The 15076-nt window shown below is 54.3% G+C and overlaps 3 protein-coding genes across 10 annotated transcripts in view; 2 read left to right on the top strand and 1 right to left on the bottom strand.

Annotated features, from left to right (window-relative positions):
• Positions 1-418: 418 nt before the first annotated feature.
• On the top strand, positions 419-5253 carry PHF1 (PHD finger protein 1). Of its 2 annotated transcripts, XM_016218736.2 has the most exons (15): positions 419-475; positions 1208-1382; positions 1473-1554; positions 1667-1762; positions 2201-2301; positions 2401-2549; positions 2739-2834; positions 3048-3116; positions 3246-3369; positions 3478-3545; positions 3708-3812; positions 3937-4114; positions 4202-4296; positions 4561-4641; positions 4796-5253. In XM_016218736.2, exons 2-15 carry the CDS (start codon positions 1224-1226, stop codon positions 5082-5084), a joined length of 1692 nt encoding a protein of 563 aa, XP_016074222.2. In that variant the 5' UTR covers positions 419-475; positions 1208-1223; the 3' UTR covers positions 5085-5253. The 2 variants fall into 2 exon arrangements, with proteins under 2 accessions (XP_016074222.2, XP_016074223.2); XM_016218737.2 differs by lacking the exon at positions 419-475 and having other exon boundaries at positions 1238-1382; positions 2212-2301.
• Positions 5254-5263: 10 nt separating this feature from the next.
• Positions 5264-7069, bottom strand: CUTA (cutA divalent cation tolerance homolog). Of its 2 annotated transcripts, none has more exons than XM_016218742.2 (6): positions 7037-7069; positions 6428-6636; positions 6199-6258; positions 6044-6089; positions 5886-5935; positions 5264-5766 (listed from the first exon to the last, which is right to left on the bottom strand). In XM_016218742.2, the coding sequence occupies exons 2-6, from the start codon at positions 6607-6609 to the stop codon at positions 5640-5642; spliced, it is 465 nt and encodes a 154-aa protein (XP_016074228.1). In that variant the 5' UTR covers positions 6610-6636; positions 7037-7069; the 3' UTR covers positions 5264-5639. The 2 variants fall into 2 exon arrangements, with proteins under 2 accessions (XP_016074228.1, XP_087673462.1); XM_087817336.1 differs by lacking the exon at positions 7037-7069 and adding an exon at positions 6902-7029.
• Positions 7070-9669: 2600 nt separating this feature from the next.
• SYNGAP1 (synaptic Ras GTPase activating protein 1) overlaps positions 9670-15076 on the top strand; it is a 31423-nt gene continuing 26016 nt past the window's right edge. For all 6 annotated transcript variants that reach the window (XR_015714547.1, XR_015714546.1, XR_015714548.1 and 3 more), the window contains exons 1-2: positions 9670-9768; positions 13456-13577. Coding sequence is in view for 2 of the 6 variants with exons in the window: in XM_087817337.1 (XP_087673463.1) it covers positions 9702-9768; positions 13456-13577 (189 nt within the window). In the remaining 4 variants the exon portion in view is untranslated. The remainder of the gene's footprint in view (positions 9769-13455; positions 13578-15076) is intronic.

Raw genomic sequence — 15076 nt, forward strand, 5'->3', positions numbered from 1 at the left:
GGGGATTCCCTCCTGCCCCCTGGGCGGGTCTCCCTTCGGAGGAAGGGGCTTCGGGGATTCCCTTTCCCGCTGGGTCCGACTGTCCGCCCGCCCCAATCGCAGACAGTCCGCCGCTGGCTTGGCGCCCTCCAGGCCTGTTGGAGGTGAAGGAGGTGGGGTGAGGTGGTGCCCGTCCCCCCGCCCCCCGGCTCCTCCTTCCCCCCAGTCCTCCCCTCCCACCACCCTCCCCCTGAGCCGGTTTGTCCCTCCCCTCTCCTCCCCTCCTTCCCCGGCCGCCTCCTCCTGCCGCTGCCGCTGCTTTGGCTGCTGCGTCATACGCCCCAGAGCCGCCGGGACGAAGGGGCTGGGCCTGGGGACCCCCCGGCCTCTGCCTGCACGCCCCCCGACGCCCAGACGTGCCCTCCCAGCGCGGGGATTTTGCCTCGGTCTTCCACGTCTGCCTCTGCCCGGCTCCCGGCGGCCCCAGCTGTCATTGGTAAGGAGGCGGCGGGAGGCGCTTGGGGGGAGGCGGCTGGGAGCCGGGGGTCGGCGCGCAGAGCGCGGGCGGGAGAACCTCGCCACCCTGGCGTCGGGTTGGGCTGGGCCGATTCAAGTCCCCTGTTGGACTCGCGGTCATGGGTAGTGGAGACCCAGGCTGGGACACGCCCCCCTCCCGGGGCACTCAGGGAAGTTATCTAACCCGAGGGCAGGGAGCCCCGAATTTGAGGGTGACCTGACATAACCTGGCACCCGGATGATTATTCTGAATGAGACACGCGGGCCCGGGAAGGCAGCTGTTTCTACTCTGGAAAACATCTTCAAAAAAGCTCCCAAAATACATCTCTGGGTAACCCCGATTATGATACCTCTAAACAGCACAAGAAGGTGATAGTAGAAACTGAGTAGTAACCTTTGCTTCTGCAACCATCATTTCTGTTAAAATCTCAAGGCCAGGATATAATATCCCAGGGGAGCTCTGGAAGCTGGGAAACTAGAGAACTGGGGGGGGGGGGAGCTGGTTAGGGAGAGGAGACCCAGTCACCATAGTTGGGAGAGCTGGAGCAAGAAGCTCAGGAGGGCTGCTGAGTGATTTTCTATTCAGGTGTCTCAGGGATTTGGAGTGGGGGGGGGGGGTGCAGCTGCTTGAGTCCTTGACAGAAAAATAGGCAAAGAAAATAAGGAGTGTTTCTCAGCTTTCATAACCTCATCATATTCCACTTCTGGCTAGGCCCCCCCAGGATGCAATGGCACAGCCCCCCCGGCTGAGCCGCTCTGGTGCCCCCCCCCTTTGGGACCCAGCTTCTCCTGCTCCCACCTCAGGCCCCAGGCCTCGACTTTGGGAGGGTCAAGATGTGCTGGCCAGATGGACAGATGGGCTGCTATACTTGGGGACCATCAAGAAGGTAAAACCTTTGACCTCTGACCTGTCACTTTCCCCCTTCCCCTTATCTAGTTCTGATTCCTATTTTATCCTCTGTGCTCACCCACTCCAGGTGGATAGTGCCCGGGAGGTGTGTCTGGTCCAGTTTGAGGATGATTCCCAGTTTCTGGTTCTATGGAAAGACATTAGCCCTGGTGAGACCCTAGGGGCCTAGGAGTATGCATCCCATGGAAGACAGAAACCTAGCTTGGGGTACAGAAAGGGGCTTAAGGACAGGCCCCTGCCTAACACTGTGTTCCCTCATAGCTGCCCTCCCTGGGGAGGAACTCCTCTGCTGCGTCTGTCGCTCTGAGACTGTGGTCCCTGGGAACCGGCTGGTCAGCTGTGAGAAGTGTCGCCACGGTGAGAGGGCAGGATACCTGAATGATCTAGCTTGCCCTGGACATTTCAGGCTGCCTCTGTCCCTTCTTATCAGCACTGGTCCTTACACCACCTGTCCTGGTCTGAGTCCCTAAGACACTGCTCTGGCCAATCTCTTCAACTCTGTAATCTCACTCCCTTCCCAACACAGAGAGAGGCCGCCATGGAATGGGGATGTGTGAGCTTTGCAGGCAGAGGGTGGCTCAAGTACTCTCTTTCTTAACCATATGACCTTGGGCAAACCTCTAAACCTCTAAGAGCCTCAGTTCCCTCACCTGTAAAATAAGGGTAATACCCCTGCCCCCAAACAGGACCATGGTCAAGGATTAAATGAGACAGATAAGACTCTTCCTTTCCCAATACCTAGTACACACAAGTTTATAATTCAGTAAGTGCTCTACCATCAATATCCTTATTCAGCTTATCACCAGGACTGCCATGTTCCAAGGGCCCCAGCCCCTGGAGAGGGAGAGGGCACATCCTGGGTCTGCCGCCAGTGCGTCTTTGCCATCGCCACCAAGGTAAAGGCACCTTCCTGTGGGAGCCTCCTACCCACAGCCTCTCCTAAACCTTTCCCCTCCCCACCCCTCTGAGGTTGCCTGCCTGTTCTATCTCTGCAGAGGGGGGGTGCACTGAAGAAGGGCCCCTATGCCCGGGCTATGCTGGGTATGAAGCTATCTCTGCCATACGGACTAAAGGGGCTGGACTGGGACGCTGGACATCTGAGCAACCGGCAGCAGAGCTACTGTTACTGTGGTGGACCTGGAGAGTGAGTAATGAGGGGCGGGGTGGGGTTCAGCAAAGAGTGATGAAGTGTGGTGGTGTGGGGAATCCTGGGCAATGGAGGAGGAAACAGGGTAAGCTGAGTGGTGAAGGGGGTGGGAGTAGGTGGTGAGCAAGGTTTGGGCAGTTAAGGGGGAAAGTGCCTGGAGGTCACTTGTCCTACGTGCCCCCTCAGGTGGAACCTGAAAATGCTGCAGTGCCGGAGCTGCTTGCAGTGGTTCCATGAAGCCTGCACTCAGTGTCTGAGCAAGCCCCTCCTCTACGGTGACAGGTGAGACCTGGGCCGACTCTCCAGGAGCCCAGGGAGCCCTCTTGATCTGCCCCACCCTCTCAGTTCCCCCACACCTGCCTGTCTTAGATCCATTCTCCTCACAACCTCTGAAGCTGTTGCTCACTAGTTCACCCCATCCTTGTTTTGTGAGCCCTCCATAGCATGGTATAGTTTTCCTGTATAAGGTGTATTCTCTCTCTTGCCCACGTCCAGGTTCTATGAGTTTGAATGCTGTGTGTGTCGGGGAGGCCCTGAGAAGGTCAGGAGGCTACAGCTTCGCTGGTGAGCTTGACCTCAGTGTAACTCCTCTCTCAACACCCATTTTTCACCCTACCTGCCCCAACCTCCCACTCACAACTCCCCTGGCTTTAGTAATGCTTCTACAACTTTGACAACTCAATGTTTCTCCAGGGTGGATGTGGCCCATCTTGTCCTCTATCACCTCAGCGTTTGCTGTAAGAAAAAATACTTTGACTTTGACCGTGAGATCCTCCCCTTCACCTCTGAGAATTGGGACAGCTTGCTCCTTGGGGAGGTACGGGGCAGTGAAGCTTTGGATGTTATGGTGGAATAGGGAGATGTGAAGAAAGGGGGAGGAAGGGATCACTGCTTCCTTGATCCCATTTTCCCATCTCTTCCCCAGCTCTCAGACACCCCCAAGGGAGAACGTTCCTCCAAGCTCCTCTCTGCACTCAACAGCCACAAGGACCGGTAAGTTGAAGAGAGGCTCAGAGATGGGGATGTGGATATGGAAGCCTGGGAGGGGAGGTGCTGCAACCCACCTGGAAGATCATCTCTGGAAAGACTGAATAATAACAGAAGAGGGGCCCTTTTCTATAGCACTGACCTGTATTATTTTTCTCCTCACCCCAGTTTCATTTCAGGGAGGGAGATTAAGAAGAGGAAATGTTTGTTTGGTCTCCATGCTCGGATTCCTCCTCCTGTGGAGCCACCTACTGGAGATGGAGCCCCCACCAGGTCACTGGTCCAGGGGGGATGGGGAAATTCTCAGGCTATTAATCTGGGGGTAAATATATATGGAGATGGGGAGGTCTTTGGGGTGTCCGGGAGGGGGCTGGGGGGATAAGGAGGCCTCTTACAGCTTCCCTTCAGGGCAGGGCCCTGGGGGAGGGGTTCCACGTCCCCTGGGGAAGCGCCGGAGGCCGGAGCCAGAGCCCCTGAGGAGGCAGAAGGGGAAGATGGAGGAGCTGGGGCCACCCTCAGCAGTGTGCAATCAGCCAGAGCCCCAGGAGCGGGCCCCTCTGCAGAGGGCACTGCAGGTACAGAGATGGGGGAACCCCGTGGGGCAAATGCTGATATGGGAAAGAATCAAGGGTTATCTCTCAGTGCTTTGCTCCTACTTCTAGGCTTCAGTGTCTCCACCACCCCCCAGCCCTAACCAGAGTTACCAGGGCAGCAGCGGCTACAACTTCCGGCCCACAGATGCCCGCTGCCTGCCCAGGTCAGTGCTCCTCCCCGCTCCAACCAGATAGGCTCCCCTAGAACCTCTCCTCCAATTGTCTACATCCTCTGGACTTTCTCACCTAGAATTCTTTACCCTTGGCTACCTACTTCTTGTGCTAGAGACTTCTATAACCAGTGTCTGGTCCCCAGGATCCGGGGGATGGGGGCTCCCCAGGGTAGTGTTTAAGCTCTGCCCTTCTTAGGGGGGGAATGTTGTATTCCCCTGCTTCAGGTCCTGACTTTTCTCCCTCCCCAACCGCAGCAGTCCCATCCGGATGTTTGCTTCCTTCCACCCCTCTGCCAGCACCGCAGGGACCTCTGGGGATGGTGAACCCCCAGACAGGTGAGATTCTACTTTACTTGTGACACCCCTCTTCACCTCTGTGTTAAGATCCTGTCTCCAACCATTTCTTCATTCCTCTGATCCACATGTGGCCTCATTTCTTGTCAGTCCTTTCCTGTGTCTGGCTGGACTCACAACTGCCTTCTCTCCCTAGGTCACCCCTGGAACTTCACATTGGTTTCCCCACAGACATCCCTAAAAGTGCCCCCCACTCGATGACTGCCTCATCTTCCTCAGTCCCAGCCCCCTCCCCAGGTCTTCCTAGGCGCTCAGCAATCTCTTCTCCCCTGTGCCGTAGTTTGTCTCCTGGGACTGGGGGGGCAGTCCGAGGTGGGGTTGGCTATCTGTCCCGAGGGGACCCTGTACGGGTCTTGGCTCGGAGAGTACGGCCTGATGGTTCTGTGCAGTACTTGGTTGAGTGGGGGGGTGGGGGCATCTTCTGAACAGCCTGCCTTTGCCCACCTCCCCATTCACACACACACACACATACACACCCGGGCACTTTCATACCCTGACCTCACAGCTGAGATGTACCTGGGGAGGTAGGGGGTACTTTTCCCTACTGCCTAGGTGGAATCCAGGTTGGGGGGCAGGGGGTGGAGAAGAGGCTCTCTCTTCTCTACTCCCTTCATGATTCCTGAGCATTCCCCCATCCCTCTTCCCATTTCCTTTGATGTTATTTTGTTACAGCTTTTAAAATATTTTTAAAAATTATTTAACCCCTGGGGATGGAGACTGAGGAGGGGAAGGATGGTCAAGGATACCGGGCTCTGTATGGTTGAAATAAAAATATACAAATCTAAGAGCTGAGTCATTCTGAAAGATAAGAACACAGGCACCAGAAACAGTTCTAATCTTCCCAACCAAATTCACCTATGTGACAAGAAAAGGCAAAAGGCAGAAAGAACCAAAGGTAGGATTTATTAGGGGCTCAGTCATCCTCTGGAAGTCAGGGGGCATTGAAGTTTGTGAGAGGAACATGGCAGGAACAGGGCTCATCATGGTGGGACTGTGCTGGAGTCAGAAACTGACTCCGTAACCTGGCGTACCCAGTGCAGGTACGGGGAGTTTCCCTGCTCCACGGGCAATGAAATCACCTCAGCCACTTCGTAAGGGTGCACAGAGCTGTGAAAAAAGGAGGGGTGTCACTCAAAGGCTACCCAAAAGAGCCCAACTCTTCACACTGCCCAGCAAGTCCCACCCCACAGTACCCACCCTCACCCCCGCCATTTCCAAGTTCTCACCGAACATAATCTGTCAAAGCTGGAACCAAGGAACTTTGGGTTTTAATCATCTAAGGGGTGAAGACAAACATGGTGAGTTGATTTCAGGATCTCATGAAGGAGAGGGGTCAAAGGGGTCAGAGAACTGAGGTTTTGTGGGGTGGGGAAATGATTCTCACCATCAGCACCTCACTGTCCTCCTCAATCTTTCCTTTCCACTCATAGCTGAAAAGGTCAGGGAGAGAGTGTTGTGGGAGCAAAGATTTTTTCCCCAAGGAAAAAGACTGCCAGTCAGCTGCTAGCCTTAGGTTAACCCCCAACTCCTATGACTCACATGGATGTAATCTGAGGGATGAGGTTGACGCAGGCTGCCAGGCGCTTCTCCACCACAGCCCTAAAGGTGAAGTGACAGACTCATTCAGAGTGCCCCATGACCCGGATTTTTGCACTGCCAGCCAACAGACAGGTTTCCAAAGCTGGATCAGGCAGGAAACAGCGGGAGGGCACTCCAACACCCCCAACTCTCCCTCATGATCATCCTCTCTCCACACTCGGGTTCCCACCTGGCGATCTCCTTGGCGACCTTCTCATTGGGGCAGGTGACAAAGGCTGCAGAAACTGAGCCAGGAACATAACGGGAATCTGAGGCCGGCGAGGGCTGGGCTGGGGGGCTTCCTGAAGCCATGGACAGCAGGGCTCGGGGTAGCAACAGAAGGCGGGAGGCCACAGGCAGCAGGGCCGGCATCCAAAGAAGCGACAGGAGCAGAGCGGCCTGGGAGCAGGCGGTGAATTTGGTGTCTCCTCACAAATACCCCAGGCAACTGCACCCCAGAAACCCTTCGTTTGGATAGACAATCGGGTCCTGCCCTCCCTCGTCTGCACCCTGAAGGAAAAGGTCCCTGAAGCTGGAAGAGAAGCGTGAAAGATTAAGGCATAGGCTCGGTTTTACTCCCTCCTCAGGAGCCAACCTCTGCGGTTTTGACTGGGAATGGTGGTCGAGGTTTCGAGGACCGGAAGGGGCGGGGCCGGTCACTCACCCCTCCGCCGAGCAGGATTGCGGGAGCCCGCACCCCTTTCATGCAGCCTATGCTGGTGGAAGACAGTTGAATATCAAAGGCGACAAGTTACGCCGAGAAAGGACCCCACATCCAGGAAGAGTGGACTCTTCTTACCTGGGCAGCAGCCACGTGATAAGAAAACAACGCACACCACGTGACAGGAGAAGCTGAGCCTCCGGAGCCAGCCAATCGGGGCCCTAGGATGGCCCAAGTTGCCCCGCCTCCTGGTGAGGGAGGTGCGAAGGGGAGCTGGCCAATGGGTAGAAGGCTCTGCAGCCGTGCACGGAAACGGTACGCCCGTTTCCGGAAATGGCCAATGGCAAGCTGAGGAGAGCCGCTGCGGCGTTCCACTGTCACGTGAGGGGGCCGGGCCCCACGGGTGGCGGTAATCTCAATGAGTGACGCGAAGTAGCCAATCGCAGGCCAGCCCTGCAGGCCACGTGACGAAAGAGCTGGCGCTAGGAAAGCGGGGCTGGAGACCCCGCAGACTCGATGCGTCAGGTTGTAGAGTGGGGAACCGTCCTTCAGCCCCAGAGTGTGCCTCACAACAGCCCAACACTGTTCCGAGACCTGGAGGGGCGGGGGGGGGAGGGGGGAGCGCCCCCTGCCCGTTTGGTTAGGACTGACACTGCCTGGGTTAGGAATGACCGATAATCCGAGAAGCCAGCAGTGCCAGGGTAAGGGGGAGTGAATAGGCAGGCACGGGCATGTGTAGGTGAGGAAAAGACGTATTTTTAAAGGATGGTGCGAGTCCCTGTAAATGGGATGATAGAAATGGGGCTACAGGCGCATCGGCCTTCTTAACTTGAAACCCCAAAACTGGAGACAGACTGGTAAATCCGAGGAAAGTACAGATGAGGGCTGCAGGTTGGGACAGAGAGAGGATACCAGGAAGTAGTGACGGTCCTTTTGTCCCATATCCCCTCCCTATTTCAGTCTCCAGGGCTGGTCTACCTGTCAGCTTTGGGTCTCCTTCCCTTAACCCATCCCCCTAGGAGCCAGGACCTGCCCTAAATAACCTCCCTGGGGCGCAAGCACATCCTGTGACCCAAAAATGGAGAGAGGGGCCAATGAGAGGAGAGCGGTGGGAGGATGAAGCAGAGTAAAAGGCTCTTGCCACTTCCCCTACTCAGTGTTCCTCCCGCTCCAAGGCCTAGGGTCCGGGGTCAGCTGGGTGGGCGTGGCCGGTCATTTCCCAGGCTGACGGCAGAATTCTTTCATACCTACCTCTCTGGGGTTGGGGTCTCCTCGAGATCTCTGTCTCTGTTTTGGACTTTGTTTCTGAGATACATCTCTGTGGGGTCTTTTCCGTGTTTGCATTGGGATCTTTCTCAGGCCTGGGTTTTTTTTGGTGGGTTGTTTTTTTTTCTGTTTTACTGATTTGTTTTCCTGGGTCTGTGATCACTCTCTCTCCAAGGTCTTTCAAACTCTTCTTTATGAATTTGGGGTCGTTGAGTTCTGAATCTCTGCACTAGTTGAGTGCCTTCCTTCCTCCCTTCCTCCCTTCCTCCCTTCCTTCCTTCCTTCCTTCCTTCCTTCCTTCCTTCCTTCCTTCTTTCCTCCCTTTCTCCCTCCCTCCCTTTCTCCCTCCCTCCCTCCCTCCCTCCCTCCCTCCCTCCCTTCCTCCCTTCCTTCCTTCCTTCCTTCCTCCCTTCCTTCCTTCCTTCCTTCCTTCCTTCCTTCCTTCCTTCCTTCCTTCCTTCCTTCTTTCCTCCCTTTCTCCCTCCCTCCCTTTCTCCCTCCCTCCCTTTCTCCCTCCCTCCCTTTCTCCCTCCCTCCCTCCCTCCCTCCCTCCCTCCCTTCCTTCCTTCCTTCCTTCCTTCCTTCCTTCCTTCCTTCCTTCCTTCCTTCCTTCCTTCCTTTCTCCCTCCCTCCCTTTCTCCCTCCCTTTCTCCCTCCCTCCTTTCCTTCCTTCCTTCCTTCCTTCCTTCCTTCCTTCCTTCCTTCCTTCCTTCCTTCCTTCCTTCCTTCCTTCCTTCCTTCCTTCCTTCCTCTCTCCACCCCCCTCTCCCTCTTCCCCCTTTTCCTCCCTCCTGCCCCCAAGCCCAAGGTTTGGAGTTTTCTGTATCTGGGGTCTCTGATTGATATCTCTCTCTGAGTCTGAGTTCTATAATTCTAGGTCTGGGTTCTTTCTGAATCTGGGTCTAGGCCTCTGGTCTTGGTCCCTGAAATTACCATGAGTCTAGAGTCCAACATTTCTGTAGCTATGGAGAATCTTTTTGAAACTGGTTGCTCAGATTTTGATCTTTGACCCCTCTCTCAAGGGGGTCTGTTTTTTGGGGGGTTGTTTTTGGTTTTACTGAGGTTGAGATCTGTTTTCCTCTAGATTTTGGATTTGTGCCTCAGCTTAACCCCCCCAACCCCCACCTCCCTGGAGTCAAGGTATCTTTCTCCCGGTCAGGGGTCTCCTGCTCTGAGGGTCTGTGATCTGCATCGTTAGAACTGTTCTCTCCCGGTTGTTTTTGAGTCAGGGGTCTCTGTGTCTCCGGTTTCCACCGGGAGGGGTGGGGGCTGCAGAGTCTCTCTCTCCTCCTCCTCCTGCTCTCTCCTCTCTCGCTCACTCCCCCGCCCCCCTCTCTCTCTCCCGGCTGCCGCTGCTGCCGTTGGCTCCTATTCTCCTCCTCCTCCTCCTCTCTCCTCCTCTCTGCTCTTCTCTGCTCCACTCTCCTCCTCTCTCCTCCTCCTCCTCTTCCACCTCCTCCTCCTTCTCCCCCTCTCTCTCCCCCTCTTTCTCTCTTCTCTTTCTCCCCCGTCCCCCGCCCCCTCCCTCCCAGGCCTGATGAGCAGGTCTCGCGCCTCCATCCATCGGGGGAGCATCCCCGCGATGTCCTATGCCCCCTTCAGAGGTACGGTGGTGAGGGGAGGGGGAGGGACAGTTGGGGGGGGCAAAGGGGGGAGGGGCAGGGCGAGGAGGGGGCAGAGCCGAGGCCAGGGAGGGGAGCGGCTGAAATGGAGGGAGACAGGAGGACTGGGAAGATAGGATAGGAGCAATGAGGAAGGGGGGATTGGAGGCAGAGGACAGGGGTAGATAAGGACCGGAGGGACCAGGAAACAGGCCTTAAAGAGGGCTGAGGTGAAAATGATGAAGGGGAAAGAAGATCGCCAGCAAGGGTGGGAAGATAGGATAGGGTTGGAGGAAGAGCTGCAGAAATAATTTGAAGGTGGGAGCTGAGAGATGAGGAAAATACCAAGGAAATAGAAGAGCAGAGTCAGGACAGGGGCTAGGAGGGGGAAATGAAAACAGGGTTGCAAAGAGAAGCCAAGAAGATGGGGGCCAGAATATGGTGGGGGGCTCAGAGAATGGTATGGGGTAGAAAAAGAGAGGCGGATGGAGGAAGAGAAGGGGCCAGATGGAGAGAGAGGGAGGCAGTGTGTGGGGGGAGGAATGGAGGGTCCAGATGGAGGGAAGAGAAGAGAGGGAATGGGTTGGGGGAGGAGAGACCAGGGCAGGGGGAGGGCCAAATATGTGTGTGTTTGTTGAGAGGGAGGGGGGCAATACAGGTAAGACTGAGTGATGGGAGTAGGGGGGCACGTTAGAGTGCCCAGACTTGGATCCTCATTAAGGCCCTTTACCCACGCAATGTAACCCCTGGGGTCTTATCTGCTTCATTCACTTTACCACTTTTACTCCCCTCCCCCACCTCCAATCCTTATTTCCATTTCCCCCTCCCTCCTCTGGTGTCCATCACCTATATCTTTCCCCCCATATGGTGTCCGTTCCTTATATGAGTCCCCCTTCTGTCCTTTCCCTATATCAGTCCCTTCTCTGGTGTCCATTCTCTCTCTCCCTCTCTTCTTTCTGGTAGCTCCCTATATCTCTACCACCTCTTCACCCCCTCCATCTGGACCCCCCTTGTTCTAGTACTCCTATTAGGTCCACATCATTTCCTCTGCCCCTTGTCCATTTGGGCCCTTCTGGTATATTTTCTTGCACTAGGGATTTGCCGTCATTTCTACCTTCCCTTCTAGATCCATCCAGGTTATTTGTCCCCCAGCCCATTATCTATTCCCTACCTGTTCCTCATCTTGTCACCACAAGCCTAATTGTCTCCAATTTCCCCTAATACTCAACTTATCACCCATTCCTCTTTTCTTATCTCTACTTTCTGGGGTGTTGGAGACTTGGGGTGCAAAGACACAGGTTTTGATGGTTGGAACAGGGCCCACAAGAGACCCCCATCTGAGCCCTGTGGGATTTCTCATCCTAGTAAGCCTTTCCCCTTTCTCAGCTGTGTTCCTCTGTCTCTTGTATCTGCCTCCCAGAATCGTCCTTAAGTCCAGACAGAGAGAGAGCGTGTGTGTGTGTGTTTCCAGAGTTGCTCCTAAGCTAAGTTCCCTGTGTCCTTCCCTGCTCGCAGGAAGAAGGTTCCCCCTGAAGTCTAACCCGCCTCCCTGTGGCTGCAGCCTGAACCAGTCCCTCCCATAATGACTATGTGTATCAACAGATTTCTCCTCTGGGGGTCCTCAGAGTCTGAGTGCAGTGGGCATGCTGCTTGCAGTGTCTGCAGTCTCATAGCCTTGGTGATCTCCGGATCTGGAGGGTATGGCTTAGAGAGTCTCCGAGATGGCACTGAGGTAGTGAGTCTTTCAAAGTATTGGGATTTCTAGATATCTATATTCTGGGGATTCATCTCTGACTGATCTGCAGGTTGGGTAAATTTGAAGAACATATTTATAGACAGAAAGGGGCTAGATTTTTCAAAGCTCTCCTACACAGGGCATTCCGTTGGAATGAAGCTCAAAGGCCAGTTAGTTCTTTTCCTGCAATATACCCATGATTACCCTGTAAAGGTGACAGAATTTAATGTTTCTTCCTCAACTCTCTCACACTTTGATACCTTAAGCCTATTTTCTATCACTTTGATGTCACCAATTTGATTTCCCTCTTACTCCTTGCCCTGTGTCCCTGTGGTGGTGTGAGCATCGGGGTTTAAAGAAGAGGCAGTCTGCAGGGATGGTAGCATGGGGAGAAGAACAGCAGAGCTGGGCAAGGGTGACCCTGGGGGCACCTCGGAACATGGGCCACCCTTGGTCTACTATTCTTTTCTAGAAGTGTTGTCCTCATGCCCAGCTCCAGTCTTTGGAGGCCCGCTCTGTGTCACAGGCCTGAATCCTCCATTCTTTCCTCTTTCTTCTTCAAGCTCCTCACTGTGCCTTGGGAAGGTTCCAAACCCTTGGACTTGGCTTCTATCCTGTCCATGGAGACTAGGTGGGGAGAGGGGTATTAAATCTTTGATCTTTCCGGCTGAGTGGTTGAGCGTCGACCTAGGATCCAGGAGATTGTAGTTCGATTCCCGGTCAGGGCACATGCCCGGGTTGTGGGCTCGATCCCCAGTCAGGGCTTGCAGGAGGCAGCCGATCAATGATGACTCTTTCATCACTGATGTTTCTCTCTCTCAACCTCTCCCTTCCTCTCTCTGAAATCAATAAAGATTTTTTTTTAAAAAGGAAAGTGTCATGATCAAGTTAAAAAATATATATATCTTTGAGCATGAAGTGGGGGAAGAGATAAATTCAGTCTCTATTCTCACTCCCTGGCCCTTTCACAGCAAGGTGCTGTCAAGACCCATTCTCCCCCTACCACCTAAAGAACTAGAACTTTCCCCAAAGGATGAACAGGGTTGGGCTAGGAGAGGAGGGAGCAGAGGATAGAGGAAAGGCAGGAGGGGAGGCCTGCTCATGTCTCTGACTCTGAATAGGTAAGCTCCCTCACTTTCTTTTTAAAAAATATATCTTTATTAACTTCAGAGAGAGGGGGAGAGACAGAAACATCAATGATGAGAGAATCATTGATTGGCTGCCTCCTGCACACCCCCCCCCCCCCCCCCGGGGACTGAGCCTGGAACCCAGACATGTGCTCTGACCTAGAATCAAACATCAATCTCCTGGATCATAGGTCGACACTCAACCATTTAGCCCTGCTGGCTGGGCTCTCTCCCTTTCTCTTCCAGATGTTTAGCTCCCAGAATCTTATGACCCACATGTTCCTACACCCCCACGCACACCCTTCTTTTCTACAGCTGTGTAGCTTTCCTCTTACTCTCCTGCAGATGGGTCATGCCACCATTCAAGTTCTTGTCTTCTTCAGTTATTTGGATGTCCTCCCATTTTCCAGACACCTGCCACCAACCTCTGTGTGTTTCTCTTCTGCCAGTTAGCTGCCCTCTACCTTTTCATTTTTTTGAAGTGATGGAGAGTTCCTTCATCTTTTCTGCCTCCAAATTTATACCCTTTCTGTCATGATATAATTCTCCTCCCTGAGCCACCCTTCCAGTTTCTTTCCGAAAGTCAACAGAGCCCTGTGGTGTGATTCCCGCCCCTCTTCCCCCCTGCCCAACCGCACCCCCCCACACACACAGAGGCTCATCTTCTGTTCTTCTATTTCAAGTTACCAGGTGCCTCACCCCCATCTGTGATCTCAAGGCAGGTGGGGTCCCTTTCTCCCACTTTGTGGACTCTTCTTACCATTTTTGGCCTCTGTCTCCCAAATGCATAGAGCTCCCTTACTGTTTCTGTGTGTCTCTGTCCCCCAGATGTACGGGGACCCCCTATGCACCGAACCCAATACGTTCATTCCCCATATGACCGTCCTGGTTGGAACCCTCGGTTTTGCATCATCTCGGGGAACCAGCTTCTCATGCTGGATGAGGACGAGGTGAGCAGGGTGGGAAGGCTGGGCAGAGAGCACTGGGTAGCAGGGGCAATGTGGTGAGGGAGAGGGGAGAGGGCAGGAGGCACAAAGGCAGGCCAAGGCCATTTGCAAGCGGTGGGAGGAGGGCGGCCATTGAGATCTGGGCTGGGGTTGAAAAGGGGCAAGTGTTCTCTCACCTTGGCTGGTGGGTCTTTGAGGGCCATGTGCAGTGCTGGAGATGTGATTCTGAAAATTTGGAGGGTACCTCCTGTTTTCACCTGCCCATATTGTGGGATAGGTTAGGATGGGAAAGAGAAATTCAAGTGTGAAGAAACTGGGATTGCTTTTAGAGGGATCACCTGATCCTCAGGAACCCCTCCTCCTCTTCCCCCACTGAGCAAGACCCATCACTCACCACTCAGGCATGGGGCAGAGTGCAGGGAGGGGGAATTGAGCCACTCATGGGGGAAAAGGCAGAGGAGAGTAGAGTCTTTGGGAAACTAGGAGAGGGCTAAAGGGTCCTGGGAGAGAAATTACAGAGGTCAGTGGATGTTGGTGGGGACAGCGGTGAAGATTGGGAAGGTACCTGAGATCAGGGTTTAGAGAGACACAGAGGGCTTTTGCCAGGGATATTAGGAGGGAATATAAGGGAGGAGATGCCTGGAGATGAGGGGAACTGGGAGTATGGGGAGTTGTCTAAAACAGTAAGAAGAGTGAGATGGGACGGGGACTGGCCAGCGTGAAAGACATGAAATGAACAGAGGGCTCTTGTGGGCAGTGGTAGTCATACAGGGTGATGAGAGCCAGGAGAGTGTGGGTTCAGATTTGGGAGCTAGGTCAGTGGTGGACGGCCCATCAGGAGAAATAGGGGATGGGAATATGAAGGGTGGATGTCCAGAAGTGTGGTTCAGGGAGTGAGGTGATTTGGGGAGTAATAGGGTAGCCTACAAGACCAGAGAGGTGGTGAGAGATGTGCACCAAAGCTGTTGGGGAGGTTGTGGTTAGAATTGGAGCTGGATTTAACCAGAGTTTTGAGAGGCAAGTGAGAGTGTGGAGAGATGACTGGGTGGAGAGATGACTGGGTGGAGAGCTTTCAGGCCATTGAGTAAAGCTGAGGTATCTAGGAGAGGATGGTGTCTTTAAAGGGAGAGGTGGTTTGGGAGTAAAAGTTTTAAGCATTGGGGGACATGTGAGTGACTCGCTAGTGGTCACCAGTCTTGACCAAGGGTTTAGGGTCTATAGGATAAATTGGGGAAACCAGAACCAATAAGAGTGGGAACTGTTGTGAAGCGTGAGGATGAAGAGGGAGGACAATGGATGGGGTAATAAAGGAATGACAGGTGGGTACAGGTTGAGGGCACTGTGGGGACTGGTGCCAGAAAGCGGAAGGGCAACAGGAGTGGCCAGAATCCAGTAGGAAGGATGCAAGGGCAGATAGAATTTGGAAAATGAACCATGTAAGGCCACAGGGGGCTGGAACTGGCTGGGTTGTGGAACGGGCTGAGGACTGGTGGGATGGAGGT

Source organism: Miniopterus natalensis, chromosome 5 (assembly GCF_054644295.1).
Source record: "Miniopterus natalensis isolate mMinNat1 chromosome 5, mMinNat1.hap1, whole genome shotgun sequence".
Lineage (NCBI taxonomy): Eukaryota > Metazoa > Chordata > Mammalia > Chiroptera > Miniopteridae > Miniopterus > Miniopterus natalensis.

What these genes read in the sequence shown, in the direction of transcription:
- PHF1 (XM_016218736.2), top strand. Translation starts at nt 1,224, where the DNA reads ATGGCACAGCCCCCCCGGCTGAGCCGCTCTGGTGCCCCCCCCCTTTGG. An exon ending in CCCCTCCTCTACGGTGACAG is followed by an intron (nt 2,835 to 3,047) that starts GTGAGACCTGGG and finishes GCCCACGTCCAG; the next exon opens with GTTCTATGAGTTTGAATGCT. An exon ending in AGGAGGCTACAGCTTCGCTG is followed by an intron (nt 3,117 to 3,245) that starts GTGAGCTTGACC and finishes ATGTTTCTCCAG; the next exon opens with GGTGGATGTGGCCCATCTTG.
- CUTA (XM_087817336.1), bottom strand. Translation starts at nt 6,943, where the DNA reads ATGAAAGGGGTGCGGGCTCCCGCAATCCTGCTCGGCGGAGGG. An exon ending in GTCGCCAAGGAGATCGCCAG is followed by an intron (nt 6,259 to 6,427) that starts GTGGGAACCCGA and finishes CTTCACCTTTAG; the next exon opens with GGCTGTGGTGGAGAAGCGCC. An exon ending in AGGACAGTGAGGTGCTGATG is followed by an intron (nt 5,936 to 6,043) that starts GTGAGAATCATT and finishes TTCACCCCTTAG; the next exon opens with ATGATTAAAACCCAAAGTTC.